The sequence below is a fragment of the Argopecten irradians genome, chromosome 3, assembly GCF_041381155.1.
Source record: "Argopecten irradians isolate NY chromosome 3, Ai_NY, whole genome shotgun sequence".
Taxonomy (NCBI): domain Eukaryota; kingdom Metazoa; phylum Mollusca; class Bivalvia; order Pectinida; family Pectinidae; genus Argopecten; species Argopecten irradians.
In genome coordinates, this window is record NC_091136.1 from 21,521,663 (window position 1) to 21,538,081 (window position 16,419).

Below are 16,419 nucleotides of genomic sequence, written 5' to 3' on the forward strand. Positions count from 1 at the left end.
TAATTACTTTATCTGTAAAGTTATAGTAATGTTAAGATGTAGGAATTATAATGGATCATCTTGGCGGGAAAGATGGCCATCAGGGTCCTTGGAACCATGACCTTCATACATAGTGTGATACTTGTCGTAATTAACGCAAATATTTAGCCATATAAAGTGGCCGTCATACAGGGATGTGTCTAGAGTTGGTTTTACTCTCTAACCAGATGTGGTCATTCATTCAAAATAAGATAGTACACGTTCACAATCTTATTGGTACAGGAAAGGGTGTCAGTTCTAATCAAATAATTATATTGTGATGACTTCTCAAAGTAAAGGAACAGTTAGATTGACGGGATTTGACACATAAATGGCTCAAATCTGTTGTTTTATCTCATTCAGATCAGATAAACGTTTTAATTAAATCAAAGCGCTGTATATATAAGAGTGTTGCAAAATACATTGGATGTATTTCTCTGTTTCGCCCACGCATTCATATAATTAAAAAATGCCCCTAATCTGGCCCCGATCATACAGAGTTCAGGGTCATGAATATTCAGGACATATCATTAAAGGAAACAAGACTGCTTTTGTCAGTTTTGTTGTTTTGTTTCAGTTTATATTACGACGTACCATTGTTTGAAGCCATATAACACACTCCACATTGACCATACAAGATCACATATTGGTCATCAGAATGGACACTATTTTTGTGATAGGAATTCTTTTGGTTGGATCTGTAGGTAAGTACTAAATAGTGGATATAAAGGTATATAAGTACTAAATAGTGGATATAAAGGTATATAAGTACTAAATAGTGGATATAAAGGTATATAAGTACTAAATAGTGGATATAAAGGTATATAAATACTAAATAGTGGATATATAGAGAATACATGGTTAGTATCTTACAATACAAGGTTTATTTTGGTGCGAGACTTAGGAAAGCCGAGATGACGAGGCTTTGCCGAGTCATCTCGGCTTTCCGTGTCGAGCACCAAAATAAAACTTGTATTGTAAGATACTAACAGTGTATTCTGTTTATCCTGCAACCATTATGGCATTTAAACCGAAAGCAAATTGACAGTTATTTACTTGGTTTTGCCCGAAGCGAGAAGCTTCCAGTAGATCTTTGATGCGGAGGTTATGATTCATTCACTATACCGAATGAGAGTGTACTCCTGTTTACTGCCGTGGGAAATAAATAAGCGCATTCACAAACAGTATCCGTAATTCTATTCAGTATGATACATCACTCAAACAAAATGAAAATACTCAAAAAACAAATAAATACCTATTAAAGAATTATTTTGCAATACATACCTTTGCCATGAGCCAAGAAAAAGACGACACCGCCATACGAGATTTTCGATAGCGTAAAAATGACGTCATTCCGGTGAATGTGACGTCACGTTTTAGCGGGACTGAATGACGTTCCATTCACCGGAAGGTTCAAGTTCTGGGTCAAGTTAGAAAAAGTTCCGTCAGATATGGAACAAATTCACGTGATCGTATTGACGGATAAAGCATTCGTATTGACGGATAAAGCACAAGTTTATCCGGCAGTAGTTATCGGTCAGTATGTGGGACAGTTGCAGGATAAAAAGGTATATAAGTACTAAAAAGTAGATATAAAGTTATGTAAATACTAAATAGTAGATATAAATGAAAATATTCAATAATTTTGCTTCTTCAAATTATATGTGAATCAAGAAGTGCTTTTCATATTTCATATTTGACGCCAAAATTTACCTACATATTGAGAATTACAATAATTACAATGCATATGTTTTAATTTTATTTTTCAAAATACAAATAAGGACTGGACATGATTTAGGCAGTACGAATTAAGTTTCTATAACAAGTATTCTACAGAAAGTATTCTTCTGAACTCTTAACTAATTGTAAAATTCAAAATTATCAATTGTACATTATCAAAGCATTGTAATATGAAAAGGTGTTGTGTTTTACTCCTACAAATATTTCTTTCGATCTTTGATTCTTCAAAAAATTGGAGCTATTTTTAGCATCGTTAAAGGTCTATATTTGACGTTTAGATAGCATATAAAATGTTTGCATGTTTCCAAAACTGTGTAAAAAGCATATGATAATTATGTATTGTTTGCATCAAACATGGGAACAAAACTTTGAAAACTAAGATATAAATATGTCAAGTTGAACATTCAAAACTGCCTTTCTGTAATTCTAGGTATCAGGGTATGTAATAGCGCGGCCAGCTTGTCGCCGGTATTGGCAACTAGTTTACAGGGCAACGTATCACCAGGTACAACTACAGGGCATTCTACAGTAACATCAGAAGATACAGGAGTAACAGCTGCTACCGATGGACATACCACAACGTCAAGCAATACCAACATTATATCAGCTGAGCCTAGTACGGAGGCTCCGTCGGACGGTGTCAGAACGACAATTGCTAGTGGACAGTTGTCTGCTGATCCTGGAACCAAAGATCCAGCTGATGCAACTGAAATGACAACTCATACTGGTTATACCACTGAGAATTCAAAAACAAAAAACAACTCTCCCACCACTATTTCGCTAGCAACAACTACGGCAACAGACACTAACAGTATGTCAGACACAACATCTGAAGGACCAATGACAACAACATTAGGATCACAGTTAACTACATTAACAGGCACTCTCAGTACCATACCATCAACTTCAGCTGCCATGACTAGTTCGGTAACATCCGATCCAAAAACGATACCATCCACTGTAAGCACCCAGCCAGTACCAACTACTTCTTCTGACACTGTGCCATCTACAGCTAGCAGTGCATCATTAATATCTGGTTCTGTAACTGAGGCAACCACTGCAAGTATATCGGTAACTTACAACGAATTAGTTACATCCACCGCAAGTAGACCAGTAGTATCCGATTCTGAAGCCATGACATCAACCACAGTCAATCATTCCCCTGTGACTAATGGGCTGGAGGTTGCAACACATGGAACTCAGAGTGTAACTCCAATTAACAACAAAGCCATGATTACAAATTCTAATACTATAACAACGCCAGTAACTTCAACTGACGATTATCAACTGAATCCAATATCTAACGTAAAAACAACAACAATGACATCAACTGAGGCACACAGTACTCCATTGGTTACATCGCTTAGTCAAGGTGGAAGTGGCAGTGCCATTGAAATATCGAGTATGGCTACGTCAAGCACATGCCCAAGATTTCGTAGTCGACTAGAGGATGATACACGTATCATAACATACGATAACGACCGATGCCAAATGTAAGTAAATGCATTCTTGTCGTTTATCTACAGCAAACTGTATGTTTATACGTTTTGTTATTTTCAAGCATACTTATATTTGTATATGAATTATTGAAACATACTATTTGTCATTTATCTTATAATGACCGGCATTTTTTAATTTGTTTATATTACAGGACGGTTACAGTAGAAACGGAGACTGTTAGTCCAGTGAACATATTACAGTTGTTCAAAAGCAGGTAAGAAATAACTTACTGGGATATAACTTTTACAGTGAAACGTTAACTATTAGGTCGTAAGTTGTCAGCCACTGTATCTTAATACAGTACTGTATATTAATCCATTCATTCTGCATAATGAATACCAAATTGTTCACTAAATATTTGGTCTATATACCACACACGCAGATACATATATTGTTCAGCAACATGCGTAAAGTTCTATTTGGGTTTAATTTCTATATTACACAACTATAGAAACACTTACAAATCACAACTGTATGTATTAAACATGATGGCTGGTCATAACCTGATATTGAAACTCTTTGTTTGTGTATTTAATCACAGGATTGTGAGGAGACCCAGGGTGACATTTCAGGCTATAAAGGATGACACTTTGGATGGATCCTTCGTCTGCAAACCATTATCTACCAGCTTACATGGTGACGATCTGTTTGTAGATACCGACACTGATCGATGTCAAATGTAAGTATTAGGATTACTGTAATAATAATATAATACAGCTAGTGGTCAACTTCAAAACATCAGAACTGGAGTCAATACTGAAAAGCAACTAATTTTTTTATAGCTGAATTAACCACCTTTCTTTCACAGTAACTAATTTACGTGAATAGAATAGTATTTATTATTAAAATCAAGTTCGCGAAGATTTTCGTGCATGAATTTAAAATTAAATGGAAATATATATCAACATAAGCCAGGTATAATCACGGAGGCAACAGAGATAATGAGCAAAAGTAAATTGAAGGCTAATTGGCTTTAATTACGTTTGCCGACATATTACACTAGTTTAACATGACCTGTAGCGTTTGTTATGGCACCGTCCGACAGTAAATCCACTGTAACGTCAACATTGACGTGACGTCAAAAAACAATACGGAATAAGTTTATACATTTTATATAACTTTAGTAACATAATTATCTTTGTACTCTTTTAGAATGAAAGGTTGTTTTATTTATGCTACAACATATCACAAAATATTCAAGAAGGGAAAACACCTTTGTTAGGAACACGTGTCATAGAAAACTAACATAGTATTAAAATATCGGTCTCATCGCCATTTACAACATAAAGTATTCATATCGTAGACGTATCTTAAAGTGGATACTGGGAAAGTGGATGATTGACCTATTCTTTTGAATACACTGAGATGCTTGTGTTTCAGGATATTGAAGATTCAGAAAGTCACCAGCGAAACTGTTCCTACACGGGTATCTGGAGAATCGAATTCGATGCAAAACACACCAAAGTATGTACATGTTCAGTTTCAGTAAAATCCGTATCTATAATCACAGACAAATGACTTTTGTATTTGTTTTATTTACGAATGAGGATGTTCTGAAAAAGAATAATATCTCGATTTTCATCCCGTAGTCTGTGTTGTCCACAGCATTCATAGGGCTTGATACCTTTTGGATTGTGTTGTTACCATGGTTACGAGCAATCATATCTCTTACCTGGTCCTGACATTTTTATACAGATTTTGACATTATTTGTTTGGAAAGATTCTTAACTAAAGTTACAACGATCTAACGAAATCATACCTTTTACAGTATAAGAAATGCACTGAAATTGACATTATTTATTTTCGTTATAGATTCGTTCCCGTCCTCACGTATTCAGACGACAACACACCAAACCAGGAACCAGTGTAGAGATTATCCACAGTAATATACGCTAGCCTTCATTTAAATATTTACTTATTGAATTGACAATAACATGTACATAGCTACTGGTGTATATAAATTAAAGTTATATAGAATGAAATATGTAATTACGTGTCTATATCGATGTGTATAATTTACAATAGGATGAGGGTGTCTTGACAAGCGTATTGTGTATGAAGGCAATATTGACAATATTGGGACTGATACAAAATTATTTCCTGTGTTATTTTTTCATTTTGTATTTCCTATGCTTATGTTGTTTATTTCTCTTCAATACCAAATTTGTTATCAAATTTCAGGTCAAGGTTTGACATGAAATGACTTTTTTACTCTTTTCTGATCAATTTGACCTGAAAAATTTTACGTGAAATTAACCAGAAATTTACCTGAATTTATCTGAATACATATTGCCTGTTTATATTTCATATGTATATTTTTAGAATTAACTGCTTCAGTGATATCTATACTTTAAATTGAATGAAATTATTTCTTTAAATTTCTATTCTACTCTTTATTTCCTCAATCAAAACATTTTCTTTACTACCATTTTATCAATATTCCGCGCTCCAATATACAGTGGTTTGTCGCACTCTACCGTTAATGACTTCCATTCCAAGAACGACAACACAGGCGTAAACGACACAGAGTTTAAAGAAATGGTATAAATAAACACTTACATTCTGATATCATATAGCTGATACCAAACACTTTAACAGCTAGCTATAGCGTGTGACATATACTCATATCAGGTTATGGAAATTGAAATTAAAGATACCATACTTTCTTTAGTATCAGCTTATTGTTATATTCTTGTAAATAACAATGTAATAAATGACGTATTTTAAAATGATGTTGATATAACTTCTGTTTTGATTGATTAATCCCTGTTAGATTCATAGAATCACTGTATGTCGTTGCAAAGCGTTGAAATACAGCATGTGTGCATCACTGTATCTTAGATAATTTGAGATTGGGAATGAAATGTCATTTTTCATGAATCTACTGGAAATTAGATTACTTGCCGTTATAACACTTTACCTAGTGTTAAAACTAAAGTTTATGATCATGATCTAATTATCGGTAGATTAATGAAAAATGACATTCTATCCCCTTAATGTCAAATTTAAAAAAAAAGTCCCATCAAAATCCGGGGAAACTACACCGTATCAAAAATAATGTTGTTATTAATGGAATTATCTCCCTTCCTATATCTTAGATGACTATCCATGTTTAGTGCTTATACTAGTGTTCTGAATGTTTATACCACTGTGTTATTCTGTAGGGAGAGGACTTACTTAGGTACTGCCTGATTTTTGTCATAATTTCAAAATACATTGTGTGAAATAGAAACTATAGTCAATACCATGTAGTGTCGTTGACACCATAATCACAATATCTACGACTTGGAAACAACAAAACGTGATCTGAATAATTTGCTATATTTTCATATACATATACATGAGTATGTTTTTGTAGAAAGAAATATGATATAAATAATGTAACAATTAAAATTATTCGTTTGGTTAAAAGATATTGTTTTAATTATATCAACTTTGCAATAATAAAGAAACCTTTATAGACAACTGCAATTCGTTGAAAATGAAATACAGCAAAGTCTTTTCTTTAAACATGTTTATTTTGTTTATACTATGTACATAAAGAACACCTTGTAGAATTACGTAATAATGAAATAACACACTTTACGACTGAGTCATTTCACAAAAGTTGACAACGCTTCATATAATATAATATCATATATAGATTGTGTATATGGTCAACAAAATGCCACCCTTGTCAGTGTGTTGTATCTATGAAACTGATTGGCGCTTTTAAACTTGAAGCACAACATCGATTTGGCATGTTCCGAAACGTCAGATTATATTCTTCTTTCCGCTTTTCGATTTCTTTTTCTCTTTCTCACATTTGTTGGATGTTTTGTTGACTGTTTACAAGTCTATTTACCTCTTCCGTTGAAAGAAAAAGCATCAATATTAGGAATTTTCTAGTTTAGGTCATGTGTATCTGTATCGATTGCCCCTCCTTTTAAAGTACATTAGAATTTAAATTGAAATATGAATTACAATGCAAAACTTTACGCAGAAAACTGTTGTAAAAACTGGTATGTCATTTTAACACATTGAGACTGAATTTCCTCCCCTATGAACGATCCGAAAGCTGTAGTTGTTATTTATTCATCCTTTGCTTATATTTTGAAGTGATACTTCCTCTGTATTCTTTCAGCAGTTCGATAGTTTCTTTTGTTTTGCGACGGTTTGTGTGTTCTCCTAAATCTCGACTTAATTATACTACTGAAAAAATTTGAAGACTTCGTGCGTTGATTTTTACCTCCTTTTATAGGTCGTTTAGGCTGTGTTGGTAAATTTCCGTCTAGACTGAATAATTCTAGATCTTTAAATCCATTTATTTCTCGTTGTTTAAGAGAATTTCTTTCCTGGTTTGATCCTGATGTTGCTAATTTTGCACTGTCTTTCGCTTGTGTTTTGTCTATGCCATAGTTGAAGGTATTTGTTGACAACAGACTGAGGGAGCTCGAATCTCCACTTACTATTTGCCCGTCCGATGGATTACTCAGACTAAGTGTATTGGGTTTCGTTTCAGTAGTTTCCATGGCTTGTGCTTGGTTATCAGCTTTATTCCCGTTAATGTTACCTAAACCGGCATCAATAGCAACAGCCTTCTCCCGTAATCCATTTCCGTGTGTGCCAGAGACAATGGGTGCTACAGTTGAAAACTGGGCCGAGGCAATCTGTTTAGTCTGAGTAAGGACTTCAGCGCCTCCAACTTGCCCTATAGTTTCTTTTGATTTTACGGGGATGCTATTCTCAATGGTATTATCTGTCTTGAAATCTATATTTCCGAATCCTGATAGACTATTAGCTACGGAATAATCGGCACTCCAACTTGGTATGTCGACCTTCCGTACCTTGTGATGACTACTTGCAACAAAGTTTGGCTGCTGCTTATCTGAGAAAGCAACCAAGCTCTGACTTTCTGCTTTGTGATTTCCAATCGATTCGATAGTATTCTCTTCTGTGACGCGGTTGGAAAATCCGCTTCTAGTGTTTGAGTTGAACACATTAACTGTGGGCTTCACTTTCTGTTTTCCTGATGCCTTTATATCATGACTGTCGATAAGAAGACTGTCAAAAATATTTTTGTTATCATTTACATTTTGTTTTGCAGGCATACGATTGATATTTGTAGAGTATACGGTATTCCTCATATCTTCCGCGGGTGGTTTTGTTTTAGTGTAAACGGCCTGTCGGTTCACTGGTGTTGAGGTAGTAGTGGAAACAAGGGCATCGTAGTCGAACAGTCTCTCAAGAATGACGTGAGATGTGGTTAATGTGCGCGTGGAGAAGGCCGGGGCCACAGTTGTAGCTTCTGTAGTAGGAAGCATTACTCCGACACTCTGCGTTGTTTTTGTTACTGGCTGGGTTAGGACGTTGCTGTTTATGATAACAGAGCCTCGTTGGTAATCGTTTTCAGTTATTTTTTGCGCGCCGTTACCAATATGATTAGTTAATGATGATGTATCATACCCGTTGCTAGAAATATCCTTTTTAGTTTCAGGTTTGGCATTCATAACGTGTTTGTTTTCCGCCAGATGTACTGTTTGGGCACTTTTCACCATGAAATCATGCTTTGTTCTACCAGCAATGGTTTTTACATCACCTATAGTTTCTTGTCCTCCTGACTGTGATTCGCGTGCCTGCTGTGTACCTGATGAGGTTGGTGGCTGTACCTGATCCCCCGGATGTCCAACATTAAATGGCGCTTGGTTTAGGTTTGGTAACGTACCACTGAGCTGGTTATACATGTCTTGCACATGTTGTATCGGATCCTGCTGTGACTGCCTCCTATCTACAGTGCTATACTGTACAAAATCAGTTTTCTTTTCGTTGACTATCCCAGTAGACATATCTGAATTTATCTCCATAGGTGCTGCTTCATGATTTACTAGTTTGGTGGGGACTCGTTTAATTGCTTTGATGGTGTGCTCAGGAGTATAACCAAAAGATATTGTTGGTCTCCTCATAGACTCGAGTATTGTAGGTATGGAAGGAACGACTTTATTCCATTCATTGCTTTGAGTAACGGTTTCCAAGGTTTTACTGTCTAGTGACGAAGCAGATATTGTATTCTGTGATGCCATTTCTGCCATTTCTTTATTGATTGATTCTATAAAGGAGACAGGCTGCAGCACAGACTGACCTGCTTGCTGTCGGGGAGCTTTGTACGCTATGTTTTGTGAATTTATTATTTCATTTGTCATTATTGTATTTACATTATTGTTGCCAACCCCTCCATTAGCCCTGTTAAGTGGTCCGCCCTGGTTAATACTGTTGGTTCCTGATTGTATGACGTCAATATTATGATGTACAACAGTCGATTGCTGACTTAGACCTGGATTACTGTCACTGACACCTCCAACGTGTGGTCCTGCTGATTGATCCCTCTCAACATTGTTGGCATTTGGAAGTGAAAGCTGCGAAGACACACTGGTTTTCTTATTAACATTTACAGAAAATACTTCAGAAGCAGAATCTGACCTTTGACCCTGACTGCTAAATGATGCTATATTTGAATTTATTTCTGCTTTTCTTTCTATAATAGGAGTAACAATCTTAGTATTCTTGTCCTGAGAGGTAGATGTTGCACCTACTCTGATTGTGCCCGGTGCTGATAATGATGTTCCCTGAGCAGTGTCTGGAGAATAAGGTGGTGTTCCTCCACTACTTGAAGTATTTGATATAGTTGATGCTGCTTTACTTGGAGTGTCTGGCGAGGAGAGTGCAGACAATTCTGGTGAACTATGCAGTGTGTCTTTACTAGACGATTTTGAAGTAGACTTTTGTCCATTCATGTCGGTAACAACTGACGAATCACTTTTAGTGACGCCACTATTAAGTGTGTTAGCGCTCGACATGAATTCAGACTTGCCCTGTAGCTGATCCAGGTTTTGCTGTTTACTATCCGCGAAACTTTGTTTTCCAGGCTTACTCCTTTCCTCTGTCATTCCTACAGATATAAATAAACAAGATACATTTCCTCTGGAATTCCATATCTAACTTATATTTCAGAACAAAATATTCTAATATATCAAAAAAAAAAGGATGTTATAGTATATCTTGCCGATACTAACCAAAGTTGATTGGATTTCTCCGCTGATTGTAGAAATGTACATGTAATAGAGTGTTATTTTCCAGAGACATATAATGAATATAATGGAGACACTTGAAACACAACCACACTCATTACCAACAACACATTACATACAGAAGAGGCTATCCTTCAATTAACATACAGAGGAACTATTTAAAGGACAATTCGATTACTAATTTTCAAAATTCAAAATTCTCTAATGTTATTGATGTATGTAGAAACGGATAGCTAAGTTCGACTGCATTTATTCAAAGTTACGGATGCTTGTTCACTCTACAATTTTGATTGTAAATTTATTTTACAAACCTTGCTGATGCTGCGTTTGAAGCATTGGACTCTTCAGAGGAGAAGGAGAGGCACTGCTTGGAGTGGTGGCAGCAACACTCTCAGTCTTCTGATTCTCTGCCTTTCCGCCGCCATTTATTTCTAATGTTCGAGCATAAAATGTCAGATCTTTGGAATCTTTTTGAGACATTTTCTTGGCATCTACGCTGACGGTTTGTGGAAGAGAATTTGCATTTTTCGAAAAATGTTTCTGTTGTGGCTTTCTCGTAGTTAGGCCATTAACGGAGATATGATCGAAAGAACCACCTGCAAGGTAAATCAATAAATCACTACACATGCAAATAAACTAGACTAAATACATTTCACAGTATAAGACAGTCTTTAGACATAATGTCGTAATTCACGTACTTTGGAAACCTTTTCATCTATATAAAAAAGTGGTTCTGTTTTTATTTAGCTTGCATCTTACATTGTCTAAGATACATAGAAATACTTTACCTTTGCTTGTGTCCGGAATTCCAGATACCGTTGCTTCCTTAGATTTGCCACTCTTCACAATTTTAGTTTTTGTGACAGGAGCCGTAAAACCATCCCTGACTAAATGTCTTGCTAATGCGTTAGAAATCTTATTACGAGACTTCGTGCTACTTGATTCTGGAGAAGATTTTCTCTGATACTGTGACGATAGACCTGCATCATTGTGTGTTGACAAGGAATCATATGGCTGTCTTGACAATCCCATTGCCTCAAACGACGGTATCGGCTCATGGGGTACTGTTGATGAAACCGAAACTTTCGGGGATTTACCCTCGGAATTAAAAGTTGGTATGGCATTTTGCTGATATGTAGACCCTATTGGATGAGATGTCAACACATTAGACGATTTAGGGGTGTGTGCGTTTACAGAGGGTGTAGCTTCAACTTGTTGAAGGCTCTGTGTATTGTGGTCAGACGATAATGGCTGGTTCTGTTGCTGATATTGTTGGTTTGATTGTTGAGAATCAAATGTAGAACTCCACAAGTTTGATGGTTTCAATTTAGGAAATGATGAAACAGAGACCGATCCACTCGTGCCTACAGATGGTGTACTACCCTGCTGATTGATTGTTGATGTTGATAAAGAATCAGACTGTATTTGTTGGACTGCTGCTTGTGCTTGAGGTGAATTTTGATTAGTCGACCTAAATGGCAAGGATTGCAATGAGGAATCAGTGTTTGTTGTAGTATAATCTGATACCATATGCTTCCCAATCTCTAAATTTTCTTTTACAGCCCCATTTCCTCTAGAGTTAACTTGCGAGTCTTGATTATTCTGCTTCGGCCTTTGGTTATTTTGTGCCTGTTGCTGCTGAAACCACCTTGAAGAAGATGGAGCAAATTGCCTGCCATTTACTTTTTGAGATGATGATCGCTGATTAATATATCCATTTCTCGCGTTTCCTTGGGACATAGATGTACTCCACGAGTTTGATCTGACAGAATTAAAACCAGTAGACGCTCCAGTCCTTGTTGGAACAAATTTGTCTCTAGTGGATGCTCCTGTTTCAGAACCTCTTGTCGAAGTCAAAGAGTTACCTCCCTTCGCTACATTACCTCTAGAATTGGAGAATGGTGAAAGAGATCCATGGATATTCCTTTCGTGTGTTCTAACATTTCTGGGGCTGATAACATTTGAAAACCGATTGGATGCAATCTGGACGCCAGTATTCGTCGGCCTGTGTGATGACTTGCCATCATCATATCGTGCAGGTTGTCTCCGATCCTCATGTTTATCGTTGTTTTGTGTAGCATACTGGCCCTGTGCAGAGTGGCTCTGGACATCAGTTGTCCTCGTGGTTTGCGAGAATTCGGAAGCATGGTCAGGTTTTCTCCATTGTTTGACTGTTGAAGCTACATACTCATTAGGAACAGGAGATTGTCGTCTGGCATTTGCCTGAACCGGATAAGTTTGTGTAGCTTTGAATCTCCGATAGGAGGTTGATCGCTGTTGTCCGGTATTTTGCCTGTGATTTCTTGATTGGTAACGATTTTGATTGGGGTTAAATCTGTTATGGGTTCGCTGCCATCTGGAAGACTTAGGAGAAACTTGTCTGGTATTTGAAGATGCTTTGGGAGATCTGGGAAACGCCTTGGGTGAATGTCTATTGACTTCCCTACTAGTTGGAACGGCCTTAACCTTATTTTCAATTATATTGCCAAATCGAGCTCTCTTCCAGGTGTTTTGGACGACAGGTGATTTAAGATTAGGAGTTTTTACTGGAGATGGAGTTGTATTCGGTTGCTGAGGAGATACCTGTCGGGTGACATGATCCCAGCTCCGGGTGACGCTTGGTGCGGGAGTGGTTTCTGTTGCCACTGTTGCTTGTTGTCGGGTTATATGCAATCCTCTATTCCTCCAATTGAACCTTCTATTCTGACTGGATCGGTGTACGGCATGGTTCTGTGTATTGTGAGGACGTCGGCGATTATGAACAATTCGACGGTCAGGATTGTTCTGTGTTGGTCTGTTATTTCTAGTGTGATGATTGTTCATTGACGTTGCTGAGCGAGAAGGCCCAGGCGTATGGACGTCATTGTTCTTTGCTGTCTTGGAATTTTTATTCTGTGCCATGTTTTGACTATGAAATGTTTTGATGTCTGTATTGCCTCTTCGTTGCGTTCCGGTGTTGTATCTAGTCAGCTGAAAGTTTTGACGGTTAAATGTTCGTCTATAGGTGTTTTGTGTGCCCCTGTGATTTTGATGATTTCCATGATTATTATTATTTTGGCGATGTTGATGAGCAGAGCGGTAACGGGATGGACCATGAACCTGGCGATGAGGTTGACGATGATTATGACCAACACTCCAATGTGTCGTTGCACCTTTCGTATTAGTCTTGGTGTTTTTAGCTGGTTGACTTTGGGTAGCTGTCTCAGCGTTAGGTTCCTTTGCTTTATTTCCTATGCCGCTATTCCATGAGTTTTGATTCCCACTTTCCGTTTGTTGATCACCATTTTGACCAGCTTCTCCATACCCAGGCGATCCTGGAGGATCTCCTTCGTCCTCATCATCATCGTCGTCGTCATCTTCGTTATCGTTGTCTCCATCTCCTACTTCTGTCGGCGCCTGTCTTTGCACTCGTCTCGTTGAAACATCATGTACACCTACAACATTTTAAAAACATATTGGCATTTTTATTACAATTTTATTACAAAGAGAATTTAAATGCTGATGATTTTGGTTTTTGATTATTTAACAATAATATTAATAATAAACCCATAGAACATTGAATATGTAGTTAACTGTAGCTCCCATTTAAGGCAGAGTCTGATCTTCTATTCGTCGCATTTAGATGAAATCAAAACAGTTTAACATTATTCTAATTATATGAAATAAAATGTTTGGTTGAATGAATAATATATTTTAATTGTTTTAAGTATATTGATTTACATTTTTTTCTCATATAAACAATTGCTGAATAAATTTGCGATCCGAATTTTGGTTCTATTCTTGCTGCAAATTTTGCTCAATATCTTTTTAATATCCATAACTAGAAGATATTCAGTACAAAATCACTCAGTAAATTTACTTTGAAAGAATAATTTACTTTGAAATATATGCGTTTTTTTCAAATTATCGTGGTCTTATGGGTTAAAATTTGTATTTAAACGAGAAAATGATATTTTAAAGGATTAAGAATAGAGCGATTAGACTATAATATTATCCCATATCTCATATTTTTTTGCGGACCACATTTCCGTAACTATAGAAAATTAAAAAAAAAAAACAAAAAAAAAAAAACTGCGGAAATATCACCAACGCGAAGGTAAATGATATATTAATGGAATCTAGATATCAACAGAAATTGTTTATGGTTGGAATTAAAGAAAAGTAATTAGTAAAGATGAGGTGATACCAATATCACATTTCCTGTTACATTGGATACATTCAAATACATCTATAAAACAATCATGATGACTGTTATTGGTCCAATCACCTTGTGGTTGTTCAGCGTAATAAATTTGAGAGTATGTCAGTTATTAGTATCCAGTGTGAATATTAAAGAAGGAATCGTCAAAATAACTGTCAAGCAGTACTCATTACTGTACATTTCAAGGATATTGATTATGAATTGACATATTGGAATGCTTTTGGATAGTATACATTAGCATCCCAAAGAAACGACGGATACATTTTCACACGTACGCGACCTATATCATTGTTTCCCTCCTCTGAGCCCTATTTCAGGAATTCATTAATTCTATTACTTACTTGGGTAAGCTTGCAAACATGCAATCTTCGTTATTTCGAAATCTTATTCTGGGGTTTATATCACAGTAGAATTTATAAAATTCTCGCTGAACCTTTGATACTGGATCTGCCCATCCCATAAATTTAATCGTCTCTGTTTGATTAATTATTTATTTAAATTAGATTACATATGTCTGGGTCACATGCATTGCCATTACGTGAACACAAAAAGAGGTTCTCTCGAGACTAACTGTTCGATACCTCAAATATAAATAAATAATTAATAAATGGTTTAAATTTGTATCTGTGATAATTAATGTACAGCTTTGTTATTACAACTTTCTGAACGGTATGTGAATGTCTTTATATTTAAAAAGGCAGTGGTATTTTCATGATGTGCCTAGTTGTAATAGTGGAACGTGTGTCCCTTTGTAGTGTTGTCGCATTGAATGTCACAAAAGGCATCAAACAGCACACCATATTCATAACCACATTGTACAGGCAAACCAGTCGTCCCACGTCCATTACTCGACCAAGGGATAAACCTTCCTCACAGGGGCTTATGGAAAAATAGCATTATTCCAGTTAATTATACATTAATCCAAACTTACGTTTTGAAGCTTTTTGAATCAGCAGTAATAAAATTGATTAGAGGTTCTACGGAGTTTTGAAGTTAATATCTCAATATGATTATAGCATAATATGACAGCGTTTCTTCTACAATACTGTATATACTTTAATGTTAAATCCCACACCCCAAATGCATCAGGTATATATGAGGGTTTTCTAACGTATTCATGCGACGTGGGTCAGCATTTCCTGACAAGGCTGTCATTTGACATTTATATTACCCTCATTATATAACTACTAATTAGCTTCCTTATGAAGTCTATATAAAACTAATGACAGGTGACTGAGGCGGTTACCATGGCCTTTGTAGTGTCATGATGAAGGCTGGACTAGGATACGAACGTGACATATTTACAGCTTTGGTGTCAGAAGGATTATATACTGGTAATGAGTTGATTTAATTTACAATGAGACCCTATCTATGAAAAACGGTATAGAAGTTTACATAATTAGGTTCGTCTCATGTTTACATCATAGAATTAAATAACCATTACGCAGTTTTATCGTAATTATATGTGTGAAACACTTTGGCGTTAGAGTTAGAATGGCTGAATGTTGATTTTATTATTACTATAACTACATGAAGTAAATACATATAAAACATGAAACATTGTGATTTGTCCTTGCGGTAGATTCAGCTTTAGGTGCGTGTAGTTCCTCCATTCAAACCATTTGTATGGCATACTCATTGATTAGTTTCATGAGATTGTTAATGACTCACTTGATCGAGCCTTATTCATTTTTGTCCAACAAAACTTGTAAATCGGGGTTAGTTTATGCCTATACTCAATCCTTCGTATAAATATTAAACATTTTGTTTACATTTAAAACATTTTACACAACATCTAACGTCGGCTCTTGTTACTTATAAAAACACAGCCAGGCTATTACTCATAAAAAGAGTCACTGTAAGGCCTTTTCCAGCAACAAAGTTATCTTATTTCTA

At 36.1% G+C, this 16,419-nt stretch overlaps 2 protein-coding genes across 2 annotated transcripts; one reads left to right on the forward strand and one right to left on the reverse strand.

Annotated features, from left to right (window-relative positions):
• The first annotated feature begins 676 nt into the window (after positions 1-676).
• Positions 677-5,128, forward strand: LOC138319551 (uncharacterized). The gene is made up of 6 exons (XM_069262703.1): positions 677-722; positions 2,189-3,251; positions 3,410-3,472; positions 3,800-3,937; positions 4,639-4,722; positions 5,071-5,128. The coding sequence occupies exons 1-6, from the start codon at positions 677-679 to the stop codon at positions 5,126-5,128; spliced, it is 1,452 nt and encodes a 483-aa protein (XP_069118804.1).
• Positions 5,129-7,157: 2,029 nt separating this feature from the next.
• LOC138319552 (serine-rich adhesin for platelets-like) lies at positions 7,158-16,213 on the reverse strand. Its single transcript, XM_069262704.1, has 4 exons — positions 16,195-16,213; positions 11,111-13,756; positions 10,634-10,918; positions 7,158-10,183 (listed from the first exon to the last, which is right to left on the reverse strand). Exons 1-4 carry the CDS (start codon positions 16,211-16,213, stop codon positions 7,344-7,346), a joined length of 5,790 nt encoding a protein of 1,929 aa, XP_069118805.1. The 3' UTR covers positions 7,158-7,343.
• Between the last annotated feature and the right edge of the window lie 206 nt (positions 16,214-16,419).